General features: G+C 42.8%; 1 protein-coding gene across 2 annotated transcripts; it reads left to right on the forward strand.

The window, feature by feature from the left end:
• The first annotated feature begins 238 nt into the window (after positions 1–238).
• nr5a1a (nuclear receptor subfamily 5, group A, member 1a) lies at positions 239–22,317 on the forward strand. 2 transcript variants are annotated; one of them, XM_029717451.1, is made up of 7 exons: positions 239–338; positions 2,387–2,511; positions 2,614–2,755; positions 3,655–4,313; positions 7,988–8,107; positions 15,913–16,060; positions 20,165–22,317. In XM_029717451.1, exons 1-7 carry the CDS (start codon positions 317–319, stop codon positions 20,416–20,418), a joined length of 1,470 nt encoding a protein of 489 aa, XP_029573311.1. In that variant the 5' UTR covers positions 239–316; the 3' UTR covers positions 20,419–22,317. The 2 variants fall into 2 exon arrangements, with proteins under 2 accessions (XP_029573311.1, XP_029573312.1); XM_029717452.1 differs by lacking the exon at positions 239–338 and adding an exon at positions 1,760–1,848.
• Positions 22,318–23,360: the final 1,043 nt, after the last annotated feature.

Consider the following 23,360-nt stretch of genomic DNA (forward strand, 5'->3'; position numbering starts at 1 on the left):
CATCTCAGTTATTATCTGCATGCTTGGATGGGAAAAGGGCGCATCATCGTTTCCGTGGTCGTCACATGACGTTGACCAATAAGAACTTTAGTAACTTTTTTGCTATTTGATAAAGAAAGAAAAGCAAAGAGAACGCTGGAAATGACTGCAGTTATTCGTAGAGATCACCATTATCCTAAATTATTTGTTTATTAGGCTACGAATTTGTTTTGCAGACTCGGATTGTATATGACATACAAAGTGGTCAAAGTTTTGCAGCATCTTCTTTAATAGGTTTTATTGTCATCGACGTCTAGCCTGCCTCATAGGTAATACAATGTTGGGAGAAAAGGCACAAGGTAAGTGAACAAATCCGCTAGCGGAATGTGTAGAATTGCCTGAAGCTTCGGATATGCCTACATTAACTTTGAGTTATTTGCTATTTGTAAACCCACAGACACTGTAGGCTTATGAAATCTTTTATTTTGTAATATGCCTCTATTTTGTTGTTGCACGTTCATATCGAATAGCCAATTTAAAATAATTTAGTAAGCAGATAGACCAACATCTAAATAAAGATATTCAGTCTGCACTTCATTTGTTTATGTCGAAGCCTTTAACCGTATTGCAAGACAAATATTATATTAACCTGGCATATTCAGCAGTCTATTCAAGGAACAGCTATTCAATAGGTTCCAAAGTATTTCTCCTTGCAAACTTCTTTGGGGGGAATAAAGGAAATAATAAGAAAAAAGGAAATAATAAGGAAAACAATACAGTTTTATTCTGCGTTTGAAATGAAAATGGTACAAAATGAAATGCTTTCCCTTGATGTCTGACGTCGAGGTACAGAGTAGCCTAGGCTAATAGATGTAGATAGATTTTTTAAGCCGTTTGCATCTAAAGTAATTGCCAAAACAGCAAATATAGTCCAATGTGAATCAGTGAATCGAAATGAATTATACAAAATAGCCTGTAGAAAAACAAAATAATTAAGCCTACCTATTGGATATTATCTTCCTATTTTGTCCAAAATAATGATAAAAGCTAGTTAGCCTAACACCCCTTGTCGAAATGTAAGCTATTGTTTAAACGGCCTTGGAATATAATTAACTCAGGCGTTGGGTCTGCGTTTCCTATTATAGATCGAGTCTATTGATTCATGAAACATTATTATAAAAAAGAGTAAGGACTGAAATGTGAAATAATACGCCAAAGGACCGTTGATGCGTAAGCTATAGGTCTACTAATTTCTTGTTTAAATTATTGCTGTTCACCTTCATATGGCCTAAAGTCATAACTTAGTCACAGAATTAAAACTAACTCTGGATCTTAATTACGAAAACAAAACGACTGATGATTATGATAATAATAATATCGATAACAACAAACAACATGAATAATAACAAAAATGTAATAACAATCGTTATAGCCTAACTATGCTATAATAGCAGTAATAATAATAATAACGACAACGACAATAAAAATAAAAATAATAATCATAACAGTATTAATAATCATAATAATAGATAGGCTATTATCACTTTCGATCATCCTCCGTTCCTATTTGACACTGTTTTGGTTAAAGGCATTCTCCTTAAAATGGGACATATCCGTTTATTATGTTGCAAGAAAGGGTACACTGTACCACACATAGGTTGTTTTCTCAAGATAGGTGGTCGCATCCACCGCTCATTGGCCAACCTCCCAGTAGAAGGTGAGAGAGCCCTGAGTAAAGGACATGTGCTCGTGTCGAAGCGCGCGTTGGACCGTGTTGTAGGTGTGGATTATAAAACGCGTTATTCTATCCTAGTCTGAGGCATTTCTTGATTAATAGGAATAACCACCTGGAAGAAGGGGGCGATAAAGGTAATCAACCATACACGTTATATTTGGTCGAATCCGTTTAAACATTTGCCTGTCTTATCATAAAATGTTTATTTTTTTAGTTTTTACATTGGATTTTAATAAATCGTGAATATCAATGTTTTTATGTTTGCTTCCATGCATTATGGAATCGTCGGTCTTATTTTTGTGAAATAGTCTGAAACTATTGTCAATCAGCTGTCTGAAATACGCTAATATCACCGCAGCATCAATCTATCATATTTATTGTGGAAATAAATGTACTTTTGCATTTTTCGCAATATATATATATTAACCCACATTATGATTATTATTAGCGAAACTATATATATTTTTAGGTTTTAAGCCTTTTGGAAGTTTGAATTAAAGCAGATATTATTTCACAGCTGCACATAATCCTACAATTTCGTCCTGCATTTTCAAATTTGTCAAGGGCCGTAAATTCATTTGATTAAGAAACTGTACATTATTTTAATTCATTTATTCGTTACATCCCTGCTTCATCCGTTTTTCTTGACCCTTGCTTTTATTTGCGAACCAGGCGTTCCATTGATGGTAGGCGTAATGGACTACACCTATGATGAAGATTTGGAAGAATTGTGTCCTATTTGTGGAGATAAGGTCTCAGGATACCACTATGGACTCCTTACATGTGAAAGTTGTAAGGTATTTTCATTTGTAATTATTCCTTTTTTCAATTTCCTTTTTTTCTTGTGTTTGTGGGTTTTGTGGCTCATCAACCTAATGTAGGATAGATCTTTTCTCCAGGGCTTCTTCAAGAGGACAGTCCAGAACAAGAAGAGGTATACTTGTGCAGAAAACCAGGAGTGTAAAATAGACAAAACACAGCGGAAGAGATGTCCCTGCTGCCGATTCCAGAAATGCCTCGATGTTGGCATGAGATTAGAAGGTATGGTTCTCTTCATCTCACCCCTTCATTTGACATTATCATTGAGTCGATTTCAACCGTACTGTCCAGAAAAAAATAAGCCCTTAATGTTTTGGCATATTTTTCATTTGAATATGATTGTATATATATGAATTTGTTATAATTTGCTATATGCCCGAAATATGTCCAACATATGGCCTGTAGGCCTCAACAGATGCTATAGCCTAATGCCTTAGTATCAGTTGCTTCTGAATTGTTTAACATTTTCGCAAAAGTTGTAGTGGTATCTTTGTTTTGAATTAGGGACAGACAATATACAGAGTTGAGAAGTTTAGCGTCGGTGATTTTATGGGGCGCAAAAACATGACGTGGCCGGAGCGCGGAGCACACCAGTTATTCCCACCCAGGCTGTGATGCGAAAATGTAGCACCTGTTTCCGCGGAGAAATGACACATTCTTGATTTGCTAGTAAAACTCTGGGCTTCTCGCTGTGGTTTTAAACGGAGATATTAATATTTACATCAACACGGTACCATTGTGTAACTGCAACGGCATTAGCGTATGTTGTGTATGGTAAATTGTCAAAAAGAGAATTGTGTAATAGAATAAAGTAGTATGATACCCGTGTGGTTGTTTTACGTAGATTTTTCCGAAAATTGATTCAGGAAACTGCAAAACACATATTCCTGACTAAATTAGGCTATTTTCCTGTGCACTTGTTATGGCTGTATTTGCAATGATATATATTTGAATATTTGCGCTATCCTCTTTATAAGGATATCGCAAATAATTATTTTTCATGAGGAGCATTTTACCATGATATCCTTCCGGCTATAGTAGCATAGTAACAATTTCCATATAAAGACCCACTGTTGTTGACATAGTTCTGTTTCCCCACTCCTTGTCTCTTTCTGTGACAGCTGTGCGTGCAGACCGCATGCGTGGGGGCAGGAATAAGTTTGGCCCCATGTACAAGCGGGACAGAGCCATGAAACAGCAGAAGAAGGCTTTGATACGTTCCACGGGCTTCAAGCTGGAGTCTGCTCCTCCACAGCTCTCCCCTGTACAGACTAACTATGGCTTCACTGGCACCCTGCACAGCCTCCCATCCCTCCCCAAAGGCCTCATGCCCTCCATCCCAGCCTCCATCACCCCCACAGACTATGAGACCAGCCTCTACGGACCCTCCTCCCTGGGGGTGGCCATGCAGCCCCATGGACCCCTGACTACCCAGTACCAGTGCACAGCATTCCCCAGCAGGGCCATCAAGTCTGAGTACTCTGACCACCACACAAGCTCCCCAGAGTCTCTGGTGGGGTACCTCTTTCCGGATGTGTACCCCTCCGGAGGCTCCCCACAGCCTCCCACCCTCTCCCCCCTGGTGCTAGAGCTGCTGCGTTGCGACCCAGACGAGATGCAGGTACAGAGTAAGATCATGGCCTTCCTGCAGCAGGAGCAGAGTGGCCGGGGCCGGCAGGACAGGCTCAGCACCTTCAGCCTCATGTGTCGCATGGCTGACCAGACTCTGTTCTCTATAGTGGAGTGGGCCAGGAGCTGCATCTTCTTCAAGGAGCTCAAGGTAAGCTTCCCAGACCCTGTCCACAGAGAAATGATAGGAGAGACATGCACATTTAGAAATAATTCTTAGAATAATGATCACAGTATCATATCTTATCATTGTAATGATCTTATTATTCCACTTCATTCATAAGTGATCAAGAATATTGAAGATAAACATTTTTCTTGATCCTCTTTCTGAAGCCCTGCACCCACACACACATTATGGCAGTAAAGAACAAAGGCCTGTGTAAAAATGTTAGATTTACTATGACAGATAGTTATCATTGTTTCTGTCCCTCCTTGTTTCTGGTGGAGGCACTCAAATAGAGCAGCAGTTAAAGAGGTGACATCATAACCCACTGTACCTCCCTCTGGGTAATGATTTGGGATGCATCACTGTCCATGTCAGATAGGCCTTATACTTTGAGTCTCTTTGTCAACTGAAGGGTGTAATTGAGTTGCGCCATACTGTACAGCATGAGTTATGTCTCCAGTCAAATGTTACTCCCGGTCCCAACAGGAGAGTGAAATCAATAATGTTGTTTGACACTGTGGTGACTGACCAGAGGGGTATACTACGAAGGAAGCTAGATCTACTCAGGGTTTTCTAAAGCTAGCCAGCTTCAGTTAGCTTCACATTCCATCTAAGGCTTCATCTGTACACTACGATGGTGGATATTGCTCATCCGCCACGTGGCTAGTCGAATGCCGAACTCTTCATGGAGACGATGCTGTAGCATCAATCCATTGGCGAGTCAGTGCCACATTTTAATTTGTGTAGAAATCAAAATGAAACACAATTTATGTAGCAAATTCAGCAGGCTACGGTGTGAAATAGGCTTTTAGAAGTGCCGTCTTTATTTTATTACTTATCATTAATACCGGCTTTGGTGTGCACAAGCAACATTTTCCCCACTCCCATCTATAAAATAATTGTATTAAGTAATAACTTCAAAAGTTTTACCGTGCGTGATGTTTCAAATGCGTTCTGTCAGTACTAAATGTGTAATGTGATAGGTATTTTAAAATTCACATTGTAAAACAAAAAACAAAAAATATGAAGGAGATGATGACGCAATCTTTGCGAAAGGGAGGGAATCTGATTTCATTGGTCCTCCACTCGCGGCTCAGCCACTTCATTCAGGATAAATGGAGTAAGCTCTGAGTTAACCTGCAGGTTAGTTCTCAGGATTCGTTGCCATATAAATGTACCTGGTTAAAAGGTTAGCCACTTTCGTGGTACCAGTTATCTCGGTACCAGGGTTGACCAAAGTTACCTCGATAACTCCTCCAACCTGATTCGTAGTATAGGCCTCTGGGTACGTTGACAGATAGGTGGCCTAAAGGAAACAATGCATGCTGGTGTTGATGAAGGCTGACCAGTGATATTGCTCAATGCTCACTGTGCTATTCATTTTATTGATGCTGTCATCGGCCAGAGAATAGCTTGCGACGGGAACTTACTAATAAATTGTTTGCTCTTTGCCATGTATTATTCGAAAAATATTTAGCACCCATCTGAATTGACGTGTATTTAGAAGCAACTTTTTGTCACATTATTGTTATTTGTCTGTTAGCCTTATCTGTGAGACAGTGAGTCCATTGTGTGGTGAGATAGGAACATAGTATCTATGTAAAGACTGTGTCATGGGGACACACACAGTGGTCCCATTCTTCACTTTACTTTACTCTTTTAACTGGCTTATTTTATAGTCGGTAAGCCTATATGCCTCTGAGGACCCATGTTCTGATGCAGTGATCAGTGGCCAGTAGTAGTTACGGCAGCATCATCAGTATTATGGAGTTAGACCTGACTGGGGAGGAGGATTCTGCCCCTGGATAAACAACAGTCTGAAAAATAGCATAAATGACAGTGATGGGGTTTTGTTTTAAATACAATATGAGAAAATGGCCAGCATATTTGATTTGATGTAATCGTGTGTAATCTAATCTAGCTATGGGATTATGATTATGGAAAATTGGAGAGCCAGTTTAGTGTTGCCTCCGGTGTGTTGATAGTGCAAAGCCAAGTGTAACATTTGAACTGCAGGGATTTCAGTCATGTTACGTACCTGTGATCTATCCTGGCTAAATTGCAACCAATTGTGAGGTTGTAGACGTGAACAGTGTGAGGCGAGCACAAAGCGCTGGATGTTTGCCAGGAGAGAGAGCCTCCTGCAGAAAGAGCTATCTCTCTGAGTAATTACATTCCATCCAGACGATAACAGGGGAATGTCAGCTCTCTCTCCACGGCCCAGTATTTTATCTCTCATTGTTCATATTTGCAGAGGAAAAATTGAGCTATCATCTGCTAAATTTACCTTGGGCATTGCCAGTATGTTTGTGTCAGAAGCTGCCCGTTACTTGAGTTTTTACATACAGTATCTGACATTAACATACCTGTAGCATATGATCAGACATCATTACGTGCATGCAGGGTTGGTGCATTGTAGCAGCCCTTTACTAAATGTTGATTAAAAGAAAGATATATATTTTTTATTGTTCCCTTTTTCCCACCAACTAACAAACAGCCATACACCACAGCATTACATACTCACATGATAACGGACAATATGAGATGTAGGCGCTAAAACAAAAGAGATAGCTCCAGAGACAAATTATTGGGTTTCTTTTAAGGGAAAGGGGATGTGATTGGGTAAGGGAAAAGGAGCAGGTGTGTCTTCAGATTGGCGACTGATTGGCGACTGATTACTGCCACCTGTGACTAGGGCAGAAGGAGAGAAAACAAATACACACAGGACACCTGTATCCGTAACAGATGGTTTTAGACCTGTCCGTCTGATCTCCAAAGCATCTGTATTGGTCTCAAAGCCAAATTATGACAGTTATGGAATGGCACTGAGTGAGGCAGGTTTATGCTTCCCTGTTTCTGCCAGCCAGGGGGGACAAGACTGAATGTCCCTTGACTGAACGTTCACTGTGTGTATGTGAGTGTGTGTGTGTGTGTGAAATGTTGTGTCTGTGTGCCGAATCCTCCTTGAGAAGAGGTGTATGATGAATCAAGCTGTTGTGTGTTGGTCCTGTAGCTCTGACTGGGAGCAAGATTGGACTCCTCCTCTGGACAGATATATAGTTCCATTGAAGGGGTAGTAATTCTGTCATCCCATGCCAGATGAATGTGTGTCCTGGTGCTATTTGGGGGTTTCAGGAACACTCTGTGTCACCAGCTGCAGATTACTGACAGTGTCGTCCTTCGACACCCAGAGTATATGTGCTAGCAATGAGGAGCATCCAATCACCCCCCCCCCCCCTTAATGGGCGGGATCAAGGGAGGTGACGGAGGACAGGGAGCGGTGAGGAGGTGGGAGAGGTCATCTCTGTGGCTCGTAAATACAACGTGAGGATGCGCGAGACACTGACACCAGCCCCAGATGCTGGAAATATGGCACAAGGACCCTCATCTTCCTCTCTGGGTTTTATAGTCACCCCATTTATCTGTCCATGTAGCTATGTGTGTTTCAGGTGGGACCACACTATCACATGTGGATGCTAGCTTTTAAGGGGGTTGATGTTAGATTGATGCCTGCTTGAGATTGTAATATCAGTGTAGGCTGTTTTATTTGACATTGGGTTTGACATTAGATTGGTTCTCCACTATTCCTATGCTTGGCCAGCTGTGTGGAATGAGTTTGAGCTTTGATGTGACCTGTTGTTTTCTGATTCTACTTTAAGGTAGGTGACCAGATGAAGCTTCTTCACAACTGCTGGTCTGAGCTGCTGGTCCTGGACCATGTCTTCAGACAAGTGCAACATGGGAAGGAGAGCAGCCTGCTGCTGGTTACTGGCCAGGAGGTAAGCAGCCTTGCAGTTCCAACATAAAATTAATACAATCATACATTCATGAATACCAGACATACATACATTCACATTCACACACACACGCACGCACGCATGCGCGTAGTTACAGATACACAACCTCTACGGATAGCAATACGTTTTTTTCTTTGTTCTTGCAGTAATGTGTATCTATACAGTAATTACTGTTATTACACTGTACCAGTGTAATTACCACACATTATTTTAGTGACACAATATAAAATGGGACTACACTGAGTGTACAAAACATTAAGAACACCTGCTCTTTCCATGACAAAAACTGACCAGTTGAATCCAGGCAAAAGCTACTGTATGATCCCTTATAGATGTCACTTGCTAAATCCAGTTCAATTGGTGTACATGAAGGGGAGGAGACAGGTTGAATAAGGATTTTTAAGCCTTGAAACAAAAGAGACATGAATTGTGTAGGTGTGCTATTCAGAGGGTGCAAGAGATATGGGATATGGGTTGTAGGTGTCAGGTGCACCGGTTTTAGTGTGTCAAGGACTGCAACGCTGCTGGGTTTTTCACACTCAATAGTTTTCCGTTTGTATCAAGGATGGTCCACCCCCAAAGGACATCCAGCCAACTTGACACAACTGTGGGAAGTATTGGAGTTAACATGGGCCAGCATCCCTGTGGAACGTTTTCAACACCTTGTAGAGTTCATCTGAAAATGGTGCCAGAGGGGATGGCTGCCGTCTTATCGGCTTTTAACCAACCATGCTATTTTGTTTGTTTTTTCACTTTGTTCGTAACTTGTATTGTATATAATGTTGCTGCTACTGTCTATTATGACTGAAAAGAGCTTCTGGACATCAGAACTGCGGTTACTCACCTCAGATTAACGAACAGTTTTTCTTCAATGAGTCGGAAGAGAGGGATATACTACAGACACCCGACCATGCTCAGATCCCTGTCATTCGCCGGAGAAGGAAACAGAGATTTTGCGGAACAAGATCAGGGTGCCTTGTGAGGATCAGGTGATGAGTGGCTAATCTGCCTTTGCCTTCTGTCCTGCTAGCTAACGTTCAATCGCTGGAAAATAAATGGGACGAACTGAAAGCATGTATATCCTACCAACAGAACATTAAAAACTGCAATATCTTATGTTTCACCGAGTCGTGGCTGAACGACGACATTAAGAACATACAGCTGGCGGGTCATACACTCTATCGGCAGGATAGAACAGCAGCCTCTGGTACGACACGGGGCGGGGGCCTATGCATATATGTAAACAACAGCTGGTGCACGATATCTAAGGAAGTCTCAAGGTTTTGCTCGCCTGAGGTAGAGTATCCCATGATAAGCTGTAGACCACACTATCTACCTAGAGACTTTTCATCTGTATTTTTCGTAGCTGTCTACATACCACCACAGACCGATGCTGGCACTAAAACCGCACTCAATGAGCTGTATACCACCATAAGCAAACAGGAAACGCTCACCCAGAGGCGCCGCAACCAGAGGGGAAAAAATTCTAGACCACCTTTACTCCACACACAGAGATGCGTACAAAGCTCTCCCCTCCATTTGGCAAATCTGACCATAATTCTATCTTCCTGATTCCTGCTTACAAGCAAAAATTAAAGCAGGAAGCACCAGTGACTCACTCTAGAAAAAAAGTGGTTAGATGAAGCAGATGCTAAACTACAGGACTGTTTTGCTAGCACAGACTGGAATATGTTCCCGGGATTTTTCCGATGGCATTGAGGAGTACACCACGTCAGTCACTGGTTTTATCAATAAGTGCATCGAGGACGTTGTCCCCACAGTAACTGTACGTACATACCCCAACCAGAAGCCATGGATTACAGGTAACATTCACACTGAGCTAAAGGCTAGAGCTGCCGCTTTCAAGGAGCGGGACTCTAACCTGGAAGCTTATAAGAAATCCCCCTATGCCCTCCGACGAACCATCAAACAAGCAAAGTGTCAATACAGGACTAAGATCGAATCGTACTACACCGGCTCTGACACTCGTCGGATGTGGCAGGGCTTGCAAGCTAGTACAGACTACAAAGGGAAGCACAGCCGAGAGTTGCCCAGTGACACGAGCCTACCAGATGAGCTAAATAACTTCTATGCTCGCTTCGAGGCAAGTAACACTGAAACATGCACGAGAGAATCAGCTGTTCCGGATGACTGTGTGATCACGCTCTCTGCAGCCGATGTGAGTAAGACCTTTAAACAGGTCAATATTCACCACAGGGCCAGATGGATTACCAGGACGTGTACTCCGAGCATGCGCTGACCAACTGGCAAGTGTCTTCATTGACATTTTCAACCTCTCCCGGTCTGAGTTTGAAATACCAACATGTTTCAAGCAGACCACCATAGTCCCTGTGCCCAAGAACACTAAGGTAACCTGCTTAAATGACTACCAACCCGTAGCACTCACATCTGTAGCCATGAAATGCTTTGACAGGCTGGTCATGGCTCACATCAACACCATTATCCCAGAAACCCTAGACCCACTCCAATTTGCATACCGAACCAACAGATCCACAGATGATGCAATCTCTATTACACTCCACACTGCCATTTCACACCTGGACTAATGGAACACCTATGTGAGAATGCTATTCATTGACTACAGCTCAGCATTCAACACCATAGTGCCCTCAAAGCTCATCACTAAGCTAAGGACCCTGGGACTAAACACCTCCCTCTCCAACTGGATCCTGAACTTCCTGACGGGCAGCCCCCAGGTGGTAAGGGCAGGTAACAACACATCCGCCACGCTGATCCTCAACACGGGGGCCCTTCAGGGGTGCGTGCTCAGTCCCCTCCTGTACTCCCTGTTCACTCATGACTGCACGGCCAGGCACGACTCCAACACCATCATTAAGTTTTCTGATGACACAACAATGGTAGGCCTGATCACCGACAATGAAGAGACAGCCTGTAGGGAGGAGGTCAGAGACCTGACCATGTGGTGTCAGGACAACAACATCTCCCTCAACATGATCAAGACAAAGGAGATGATTGTGGACTACAGGAAAAGGAGGACCGAGTATGCACCCATTCTCATCGACGGGGCTGCAGTGGAGCAGGTTGAGAGCTTCAAGTTCCTTGGCGTCCACATCACCAAAACTAACATGGTCCAAGCACACCAAGACAGTCTTGAAGAGGGCACTACAAAACCTATTCCCCCTCAGGAGACTGAAAAGATTTGGCATGGGTCCTCAGATCCTCAAAATGTTTTACAGCTGCACCATCGAGAGCATCCTGATGGGTTGCATCACTGCCTGCTATGGCAACTGCTCGTCCTCCGACCGCAAGGCACTGCAAAGGGTAGTGTGTACGGCCCAGTACATCACTGGGGCCAAGCTACCTGCCTTCCAGGTCCTCTATACCAGGCGGTGTCAGAGGAAGGCCCTAAAAATTGTCAAGGACTCCAGCCACCCTAGTCATAGACTGTTCTCTCTGCTACCGCACAGCAAGCGGTATCGGAGTGCCAAGTCTAGGTCCAAGAGGCTTCTAAACAGCTTCTACCCCCAAGCCATAAGACTCCTGAACAGCTAATCAAATGGCTACCCAGACTATTTGCATTGCTCCCACCCCATCTTCTATGCTGCTGCTACTCTCTGTTTTTATCTATGCATAGTCACTTTAATAACTATACCTACATGTACATATTACCTCAATTATCTCTACACCAGTGAACCCGCACGTTGACTCTGTACCGGTACCCCATGTATATAGCCCGGCTATTGTTATTTACTGCTGCTCTTTAAATATTTGTTATTCTTATCTCTTACTCTTTTTGTTGGTATTTTCTTGAAACTTCATTGTTGGTTAAGGGCCTGTAAGTAAGCATTTCACTGTAAGGTCTACACCTGTTGTATTCAGCGCATGTGAGAAATACAATTTGATTTGATTTGATGCCCCGACGAATTGAGAGTGTTCTGAGGGCAAAGGGGGGTGCAACTCAATATTAGGAAGGTGTTCCTAATGTTTGTATGGTCAGTGTATACCCACAAATAGATATGTACAGTGCCTTTTTTTCCACACCCCTTGACTTTTTCCACATTCGGATGTGTTACAGCCTGAATTTATGATGGATTGAGATTTTGTGCCATTGATTTACACACAATACCCTACAATGTCAAAGTGTATTTTTTTGTTGTTTTTGAAATGTTTACAAATTGATAAAACATTTAAAGCTGAAATGTCTTGAGTCAATAAGTATTCAACCCCTTTGTTATGTATGGGAAGCCTAAATACGTTCAGGAATAAACATGTGCGTAACAAGTCACATGATCTGTGTGCAATAATAGTGGTTAACATGATTTTTGAATCATTACCCGTCTCTGTACCCCACAAATACAATTATCTGTAAGGTCCCTCAGTCAAGTAGTGGATTTCAAGCACAGATTCAACTACAAAGACCAGGGAGGTTTTCCAATGTCTTGCAAAGAATGGCACCTATTGGTAGATTGGTACAAACAAAAAAGCAGACACTGAATATCACTTTGAGCATGGTGAAGTTATCAATTATACTTTGGATGGTGTATCAATACACCCAGTCACTACAAAGATACAGGGGTCTTTCCTTATTCAGTTGACGGAAAGGAAGGAAACCGCTCAGGGATTTCACCATGAGGTGACTTTAAAACAGTTACAGACTTTAATGGCTGTGATAGGAGAAAACTTCAAACGGATCAACAACATTGCAGTTACTAAACAATACTAACCTAAGTGACAGAGTTAAAAGAAGTAAGTCTGTATGGAATGCAAATATTCAAAAACCTGTTTGCAATCTTTGGCGGACAAATCCAACACAACATGTCACTGAGTACCACCGTTCATATTTTCAAGCATGGTGGTGGCTGCATCATGGTTTGGATCAGTTTGTCATCAGCAAGGACTAGGGATTTTTTTAGGATGAAAATAAATGGAATACAGCTATATTCACAGGCAAAATCCTAGGAAAGCCTGGTTCAGTCTGCTTTCCAACAGACACTGAGAGACAAATTCACCTTTCAGCAGGACAATAGCCTCAAACTCAAGGCCAAATATGCATCAGATTTGCTTATCAAGATGACATTGAATGTTCCTGAGTGGCATAGTTACAGTTTTGATTTAAATCGGCTTGAAAATGGATGTCTAGCAATGATCAACAACCAACTTGACAGAGCTTGAAGAGTTTAAAAAGAATAATGGGCAGATATTGTAAAATCCAGGTGTGCAAAGCTGTTTTTTATAGATTGTTGAGAAAAAAAGACAATGAAATCCATTTTAATCCCAATTTGTAATACAACAAAAGGTGAAAAAATTCAAGGAGTGAGAACACTTTCTGCTGCCTGCTCTTGTTCTTGTGTTTGGAAGATGCAGAACAGAAAAGGAAAAAACAACCATCAGCTTGTCTCTGCAGCTTGTAACTGACTCCTGGGTTTAGGGAGGAGAGGGGAAAGATTGCCACTGGTATTTATTTGCCTCGTGTTTAAATGAAGTTATTTTTTTCTTATAAAGACTGCAATGGAAAACAGGCCATTTTTATCTGCATACTGTACAAGGTTTGTGAGAACAGGAGGAAGAGGGGCTTAAAAGTTACACTGTATCATTCTAGAAGCTACTGTGGGAATTTGAGGATTTAACGTCCAATATGTTACATAAAATGCCAATCGCATTAATTTAGAAGGTGGTGAGAAGTTACTGCAGACTCAATGTATGGCATCTATGAACCTGTACTGAAGCTGTACTGTACTGTAATTCAAGTTGCAACACCACCACTTTTCAACCGCATTTTCATTATCTCCAGCACAATAACAGTGTCTACATATGTGAAAACAGCACATTTCTAAGTTTTGTATAAAAAAAATATAAAGTTAGAAGGTTCTACACCATGACATCAAAAACAGTGATTTTCAAACACTATGAGAGTCGCGGTGATCTGGGGAGTAAGAAAATACCCTCCCTCTGTTTTGAAAATCACAGTTTTACTTACTTTTAATCCTACCCTTTGTACATTTACATTTTAGTCATTTAGCAGAGTTTCTTATCCAGACCAATTAGGGTTAAGTACCTTGCTCAAGGGCACATAGACAGATTTTTCATTTAGTTGGCTCGGGGTTTTGAACCAGCAACCTTTTGGTTATTGGCCCGCCACTCAACCTCTTACATCTAGACGTTCCGCTAGCGGAACACCTGCTCCAATATCCAATGATAGGCGTGGCGCGAATTACAAATTCCTCAAAAATCATAAAACTTCAATTTTTCAAACATATGACTATTTTACACCATTTTAAAGACAAGACTCTCCTTTATCTAACCACACTGTCCGATTTCAAAAAGGCTTTACAGCGAAAGCAAAACATTAGATTATGTCAGCAGAGTACCCAGCCAGAAATAATCAGACACCCATTTTTCAAGCTAGCATATAATGTCACAAAAACAAAACCACAGCTAAATGCAGCACTAACCTTTGATGATCTTCATCAGATGACACTCCTAGGACATTATGTTATACAATACATGCATGTTTTGTTCAATCAAGTTCATATTTATATCAAAAAACAGCTTTTTACATTAGCATGTGACGTTCAGAACTAGCATTCCCACCGAACACTTCCGGTGAATTTACTAAATTACTCACGATAAACGTTCACAAAAAACATAACAATTAATTTAAGAATTATAGATACAGAACTCCTTTATGCAATCGCTATGTCCGATTTTAAAATAGCTTTTCGGGGAAAGCACATTTTGCAATATTCTGAGTAGATAGCCTGGCCATCATGGCTAGCTATTTTGACACCCACCAAGTTTGGTACTCACCAAACTCAGATTTACTATAAGAAAAATTGGATTACCTTTGCTGTTCTTCGTCAGAATGCACTCCCAGGACTTCTACTTCAATAACAAATGTTGGTTTGGTTCCAAATAATCCATAGTTATATCCAAATAGCGGCGTTTTGTTAGTGCGTTCAAGACACTATCCGAAGGGTAAAGAAGGGTGACGCGCCCGGCGCGTTTCGTGACAAAAAAATTCAAAATATTCCATTACCGTACTTCGAAGCATGTCAAACGCTGTTTAAAATCAATTTTATGCGATTTTTCTCATAAAAAAGCGATAATATTCCGACCGGGAAACCCTGTTTTCGTTCAAAGACGCAAAAAAAAAACATGGAGTTGTCTCGTGCACGCGCCCCCAGTCTCATTGTTCTCAGATCGACCACTATCCAAATGCGCTACTGTTTTTCAGCCATGGCCTGCAAAGTCATCATTCAACGTTCTGGCGCCTTCTGAGAGCCTATGGGAGCGTTAGAAAATGTCACGTTACAGCAGAGATCCCCTGTTTTGGATAGAGATGATCAAGAAGGCCAATAAATAGTCAGAGAGGGCGCTTCCTGTTTGGAATCTTCTCAGGTTTTGGCCTGCCAAATGAGTTCTATTATACTCACAGACACCATTCAAACAGTTTTAGAAACTTTGGAGTGTTTTCTATCCAAAGCTAATAATTATATGCATATTCTAGTTTCTGGGCAGGAGTAATAATCAGATTAAATCGGGTACGTTTTTTATCCGGCCGTGAAAATACTGCCCCCTATCCATAACAAGTTAACTGCTAGGCTACCTGTCACAGAGAAGCATTTTTTGGGACCTTTCTTCTTATCTTCTTAACCATAGATCGTAGAAATGCACTATTTTTTACATATGTAGACACTAGTTCGGTGCTGGAGAAAATGTATATGAGGTTGAAAAATGCTGGAATTGCCCTTTAAAACCTGTATATACAATAATACTTAATGTTGTCCTTTTGTGTTGTGTTGCAGATGGATCTGTCATCCATGGGGTCACAGGCGGGGTTGAGTCTGTCAGGCCTGGTCCAGAGAGGACAGGAGCTGGCTGGGAGGCTACTTGCCCTCCAGGTGGACAGGAGAGAGGTTGCCTGCCTCAAGTTCCTCCTCCTCTTCAATCCCAGTGAGTAGACCACATGGACATACAGTTTACACGCTATACGCTGTACCACATTAGATGGTAATTATTAGTCTTATAATATGTATATAATATAACACACTTTTATCCAAAGCGACTTACAGTCATGCGTGCATACATACAGCTCATGTATAGCTCATTACAGCTATCTCAAGAATGGAATAATCATCTTTGAAAATTACTATGGTCTTTCAAAGATTTGAATTTGATTAGGTTTGAGGTACTTCATACTTGTTTGTATCGTAGCTGTGGTTTGTATAACCCAGTGATGTGTAGTACTTAAGAATGAGCAAATAACTTTTTCAAACTTTTTGTTGGAAGTAGGTGTAACGGTCGTCGTATGAAATGGACCAAGGCGCAGCGGGTTGAGTGCTCATTTTTACTTTTAATTAGAACACTGAAAACACAAAACAAGAAAACGTACGAACGCACAGTAATGCAGGCTACACACAGCAATGCAAAAACAACTTCCCACAAAAGACAGGTGAAAACAGGGCTACCTAAGTATGACTCCCAATCAGCAACAATGATGTACAGCTGTTCCTGATTGAGAGCCATACCAGGCCAACAAAGAAATACACAACATAGAAAACCCATAGAAATACAAAACATAGAACAATCCCCAAAAACCCCGGAACACATAAAACAAACGCCCCTCTTACATAAATACATAATCCAACAAAACCCAGAACCACATAAAACAAACACCCCCTGCCACGTCCTGACCAAAGTACAATAACAAATAACCCCTTTACTGGTCAGGACGTGACAGTACCCCCCCCCCAAAGGTGCAGACCCCGGATGCACCTTACACAAAAACACAAAAATAACCCCAAAACTAAAAATAATCCCAAACTAAAGGGAGGGAAGGGAGGGTGGCCACCGTCACCGACAGTTCTTGTGCTACACCCCCCCTCCCCAACCCACCTACTATGGAGGTGGCTCAGGCTCCGGCCTTACTCCCCCACCTAACCTGTCCACCCTCGCTAAATAATTATTGAATGTTACCCTTCCCGAAGTCTCTGGGCTATGGCGCATCACTGAAGACCTCGGGCTGATGTGCATTGCTGGAGACCTCAGGCTGATGCGGGTCGCTGGAGACCTCGGGCTGTAGGGCAACTCTGGCTGCGCCGATTGTGGACTGTAGGGCGATTCTCGCTGCGCCGATTCCAGACTGTAGGGCGACTCTCGCTGCGCCGACTCCAGACTGTTGGGCGTCTCTCTCGGCTCCTGACTGTGGGCCGTCTCTCTCGGCTCCTGACTGTGGGCCATCTCTCTCGGCTCCTGACTGTGGGCCGCTCTCTCGGTTCCTGACTGTGGGCCGTCTCTCTCGGTTCCTGACTGTGGGCCGTCTCTCTCGGTTCCTGATTGTGGGCCGTCTCTCTCGGTTCCTGATTGTGGGCCGTCTCTCTCGGTTCCTGACTGTGGGCCATCTCTCTCGGTTCCTGACTGTGGGCCATCTCTCTCGGTTCCTGACTGTGGGCCGTCTCTCTCAGTTCCTGACTGTGGGCCGTCTCTCTTGGTTCCTGATTGTGGGCCGTCTCTCTCGGTTCCTGACTGTGGGCCATCTCTCTCGGTTCCTGACTGTGGGCCATCTCTCTCGGTTCCTGACTGTGGGCCGTCTCTCTCAGTTCCTGACTGTGGGCAGTCTCTCTACGGGGCACTGTTGCCAGAAGCTCTGGACGAGGCACTGTTGCCGGAAGCTTTGGACGAGGCACTATCGTCGGAAGCTCTGGACAGGGACTGTGCACTGATGCGTGGGGCTGGCTTAGGATGCGCCAGACTAAGGACACGCACCACAGGGCTAGTGCGAGGAGCAGGAGCAGGACGAGCTGGACTGCGCTGACGCACTGTAGGTCTGGTGTGTGGGGCTGGCAGTGGAGGTACCAGACTGGAGACACGCACCCCAAGGCTAGTGCGAGGAGCGGGAACAGGACGTACTAGACTGAGCTGACGCACTGGAGGCCTGGTGCGTGGTGCTGGCTTTGGACATGCCAGACTGGAGACACGCACCTCAGGGCTAGTGCGAGGAGTGGGAACTGGATACACCGGGCCATGAGTAGGCACTGGAGGTCTGGAGCATACCTTCTGCATAACCCATCCTGTCTGGATGGTAATAGCAGCCCTGCACAAGCGGAGTGCTGGCACAGGGCGAATTGGGCTGTGCAGAGGCCTGATGGTTGCCGTGCGTAGAGCAGGCGTAGGGTAGCCTGGACCTAGGAGGCGCACCGGTGGCCAGATGCGCTGCGCAGGCATCCTCCTTCCAGGCTGGATGCCCACTCTAGCACGGCACTTGCGAGGGGCTGGGATCGCTCGCACTGGACTGTGCGTGCACATGGGCGAGATCGTGCGCACTTCCGCATACTCCGGCGCTCTCCACTCCATACACTCCCCATAATAAGCAAGGGAGTTGGCTTAGGGCTCACCCTTGGCCCAGCCAAACTACCCGTGTCCCCCCCCCAAAAAAAATTATTGGGGGTGCCTCTCGTGCTTCCTTCGTTGGGCCTGGTCTACGCTCCACTTTCGCCGTTCCTCCCTCGCTGTCTCCACCTGTTTCCATGGCAGGGTCTTGTCCCCTGCCATTACCTCCTCCCATGTCCAAGATGTCCTCCACTCCCTTCTCTCCCTGGCCCATTATCCTTGCTCCTCCTGGGCCCGCTGCTTGGTCCGTTGGTGGTGGGAAGTTCTGTAACGGTTGTCGTATGAAATGGACCAAGGCGCAGCGGGTTGAGTGCTCATTTTTACTTTTAATTAGAACACTGAAAACACAAAACAAGAAAACGCACGAACGCACAGTAATGCAGGCTACACACAGCAATGCAAAAACAACTTCCCACAAAAGACAGGTGAAAACAGGGCTACCTAAGTATGACTCCCAATCAGCAACAACGATGTACAGCTGTTCCTGATTGAGAGCCATACCAGGCCAACAAAGAAATACACAACATAGAAAACCCATAGAAATACAAAACATAGAACAATCCCCAAAAACCCCGGAACACATAAAACAAACGCCCCTCTTACATAAATACATAACCCAACAAAACCCCGGAACACATAAAACAAACACCCCTCTTACATAAATACATAACCCAACAAAACCCCGAACCACATAAAACAAACACCCCCTGCCACGTCCTGACCAAACTACAATAACAAATAACCCCTTTACTGGTCAGGACGTGACAGTAGGTTTTAGTTGACAAGTCTCGCTGTCCCATTTATTTTGAAAGTCAGAGGTGGCATTTTAAATGGAAAGGTCACAGCCATTGATATATGTTTTTTTATCCAGAAGGTTCCAACTGTTATCTGAACCAGTCCTTTATTTCAGGTATACTCACATAATTCAATGTAGGACCTTGTCAAAAGGCAACATTAACAAAGAAGACAACCTCACCCATTATTCTTTAATAGCATTCAATGGAACCTTAATGGATGGGTCTATCATTCAATAATCTGACTGACATTCATGCTGTGGCTTCTGTATATGGAGTGTGTATAGACGACAGTTGCCCAGATTCCCTTAAGCGACTGCTATTTAGCGCCAGCGAGCTGGGAATAAAAGGCTTTAGAATAATGAGAGCACTCGTCACAGGCAGAAAATATTTCCCATCTCCACTGTCTGTTTCATTCTCTTGCTCTCTCTCCCTCATCTTTCAATCAATGAGTCCGGTTTATCAGGGCAATTTAGTTGCCCTTAAGTGGTTTGAAAAGATTATTCAAAATATTTAATTACTGTGTGAATGGCTCTTCTGGCAGGACTCAGCTGATGCTGAATAGAAGTCCATTATAGGGTCTAGCTATTGTCACATATATACACACACACACACAGACACACACAACCAACCCACAACCAACCCACGCTGTACAAATCCAATGTACCAGAAATTGAATATTAGTAATAAACTGATGCAATTTCAATGCTAAAGTTTAGGCCTACACTTGATCTCAACAAGTTACTGATGCTGAGCCTTAACACAGGGATTTGAGGAACAGTTTCACATAAATATATCAATATTCTCCCATTTATGTGATCATCTACAGAGTAATTGAATCCCTTCTAAATCTCTTTCCTATGTCCCTGTCCAGATGTGAAGCTGTTGGAGAACCAGGTGTTTGTGGAAAGTGTTCAGGAGCAGGTGAATGGGGCTCTGCTGGAGTACACTGTGTGCACCTACCCCCAGTACCTGGACAAGTTCAGCCAGCTGGTGCTGCGTCTGCCAGAGCTGCGTGCCCTCAGCAATCAGGCAGAGGACTACCTGTGCTACAAACACCTGAGTGGGGAGGTGCCCTGCAACAACCTGCTCATTGAGATGCTGCATGCCAAGAAGGCCTGTATATGAGCACCACGCTACCATCACTATACACCAGCAGACTGTCTGTGGGACCGATGGTGTGGAAGCAAAGAGGGGATTTATGATTACAGCTAGGAGAAGATGAGTTGTGTGTTTGTGTGCGTGTGTCCGTGCATGCGTGAGTATCCCCTCTGTCCAAGGTGTGTGTAAACAGAATATGGACTCATTGTTTTGGCAGTCCTTTAAATGTACATAGTTATACAATGTACAAAGAAAGCTATGCTATGATACTGTATGAAGTAAATGTAACATTTTGTTGAATTCAGCAGAGTGAGGTCTTGTATCAGAGTTATATCAGAGTTATAGGCCTCTTTCATCTAACACCTGTCATTAAGACATGTCTTACCCTTTCAAATATAGTGGAAGCACTACATTTATTTGAGCACTTGTTCCTTTGTAAATTGTCACCAACTTTACCAAAAAATGTGGTATGTGAAAAATATGTTATGTTCAATATAGTTTTTTTCTATTAGATATTGATATTCTAATATATGAACTACACATATGTTTCAAGAATGACATCTGCATACTCATATTACGTTTAATGACTGTCTGTTACTCCAATGAGAGATCGACTTAAAGTGATAGAAAGAGAGAGCGATACAGAGGAGAGAGGGGGAGGGGGAAGAGATGGCGTAAGAGAGAGGGAGAGAGAGAGCCCTGAATGTGGCGCTGATGTGTGGGAGAGTATGAAGCCATATTTGGCTGCAGTCGTCTCTTATTAACAGATTAATGGAGGACGGCCCCAGAAAGAGACAACCACGTGTGCGGACAGAAAAATGAACAACAAAGAAAGCAATCTCTTATTAAGTAGACGTGTTAAAAATGAATGTTCTTGGTAAGCTTTACGATATAAGTCCTCTAGCCTCTTCTGTCCACCTGGACTACAGAGCCAGGTCAAGGATAGGGGGTCGTGCACTGTGGATGTGCTCCAGACATTTTGTACTCGCAGAATGAAGGAAAACATGCAATTGGCAATGTATGGAATGTTTGCTTTTCAAGCTAAACTTGAAAGAGATCTAGGGAAATCCAGTTGGATTCAAGTGTAAGGAGAAAATAGACTTATCGTACTTGAGAAATGGCAGGAAAATTGTCAGATGAAGCACAAAACATCGAGTATCAAGACGGCAAGGAATGAAATCAACATCAACAATAACATGTAACACCCACATATCCGTTTGCGTAATTTCAGCACATAGTGAAGCAACATGTTTGAATTGTCTCTCATACAGACATGGCAGGGTTGGCTGTTTTAACTTCTTGGAGACAATCAGAACACCTGCCTTAAGATAACCCTGGCCTGTCTGTCTAAATATATTGACCATTTTGTAACTGAAATGACGGTCATCTGTACCTCTTTGTACAGTACATTTATATTGTGAAACTGGAAAAGAAATGCCACAGTGAGCTATACCAAGCTCAGATGTTTCACCACACAAACCTTTCTATTTCTTAAGGTTGAAGATACTTATTGTGTAATTGGTTCTCTATATGTTGCTTTTGCTTCTGTTGAGTTTCACCTTAGTCTGTGCAGTCCCAGTCTTGGATGTTTTGGTGAAGTAATGAGGTCTGTTTAAGATCGCATTCTCAAACTGTCTGTGATGGTCCACTTGGTTACCTCTGTCAGAAATATGAATGCTTTTCAAACAGAAACAATCAAAACATACTTTTCTTTAAATATATTTTATTGTAATAGCATCAAACCAATAAATGTAATTAAGTAATGCGCTACTTATGTTCTGTCCATTTCTTTTGAACCATCTCGCTGTTGTTCAATGACCATGGGGGTCATATATACATAATACATTATTTTCAAATACTCTGGAGGCTATCCAGGATAGTGGTAGCAATTTATGAGTCATGACAATGCAATTCATATTAATGTGAAACTCTGTGGTTTTGGGCTGACAAGTCAGTGCTACTTCACAAATACATATGTAAATGTACATTTCAGCCAATGGCTACAAAGAGCGCAAATATTGGAGGCCATTAACAGTAATTAAACAATACATTTAAGGAACAAAGTATAAGGGCTTTGGAAAAGCTATCATTTTCATACAAATCTTACAATGTATTGTTACGAAATCGATTAACTAGCCTCAAATATTGTTGCACTCTCGCTAGGGGTCTAGGGGTCTTAGTCCTAGTTACATGGTCTATAACCTGATTTAAGATGTGCATCTATGTGAGAAATCAGCGTATGAGGACTGTGTTGTATGTACATGTACCCAGGAGACAGCAACCTTACTTTAGGTCTAGGGCCAGCTCCTTCATGACCTCTTGGTTAGCCAGTCCAAGCAGATTTTTGATTGTTCAGAGGTGACAAAAATAAATACATACAAAAAACGAAAAACATGCCCAAGCAAAAGATTTTAAACAAAACCAAGGGCTCACACGGTTACCAAGAAAAAACATCAGCCTAACGGTTCTAATAGCTGTCTCAATCTCGTTTCCTTGCACCTGTGCCCAATCAACACTTAATAAAGCTCCACAAGACTTCCTGGCTGAGCATTTGAACCAGGTTGCTGCTGCCCCCTGGGGATGAGGTGTGGAAGTGTGTTTGTCTATGTCCTAACAATAACCTTTCCCCATCTCATAACAATATATGTATAGAAATACAATTATATCAAACAATAACGTACATTTTATTTGCCCCAGCATATTCTTCTATTGGGACAATAAACAGTTTCATACGATCATTTGAGCTGTAGTGAATAATGTGTCTCGGTTCAGAGTGCACCTTCCTGCAGTGGAGATAGGGAGAGGCCAGGATTGCTGCTGCTTGTTGTAAGGCAGGATAGGCCAGTGCAGGGGAGGGAGGAAAGGCTTGGGGAGAAAGCCAAGCTGCAGCTAGCACAGCCTCCAATACACATAGTGGTTGGTGATACAGTACTGTAGGTGGACAACAGGTGCTAGGCTTCATAAAGTTT

This window comes from Salmo trutta, chromosome 27 (genome assembly GCF_901001165.1).
Source record: "Salmo trutta chromosome 27, fSalTru1.1, whole genome shotgun sequence".
Lineage (NCBI taxonomy): Eukaryota > Metazoa > Chordata > Actinopteri > Salmoniformes > Salmonidae > Salmo > Salmo trutta.

Coding starts and splice junctions, on each gene's coding strand:
- nr5a1a (XM_029717451.1), top strand. CDS start 317: ATGTTGGGAGAAAAGGCACAAG. Junction 4,314..7,987: donor TCTTCTTCAAGGAGCTCAAG/GTAAGCTTCCCA, acceptor TTCTACTTTAAG/GTAGGTGACCAGATGAAGCT. Junction 16,061..20,164: donor CCTCCTCCTCTTCAATCCCA/GTGAGTAGACCA, acceptor GTCCCTGTCCAG/ATGTGAAGCTGTTGGAGAAC.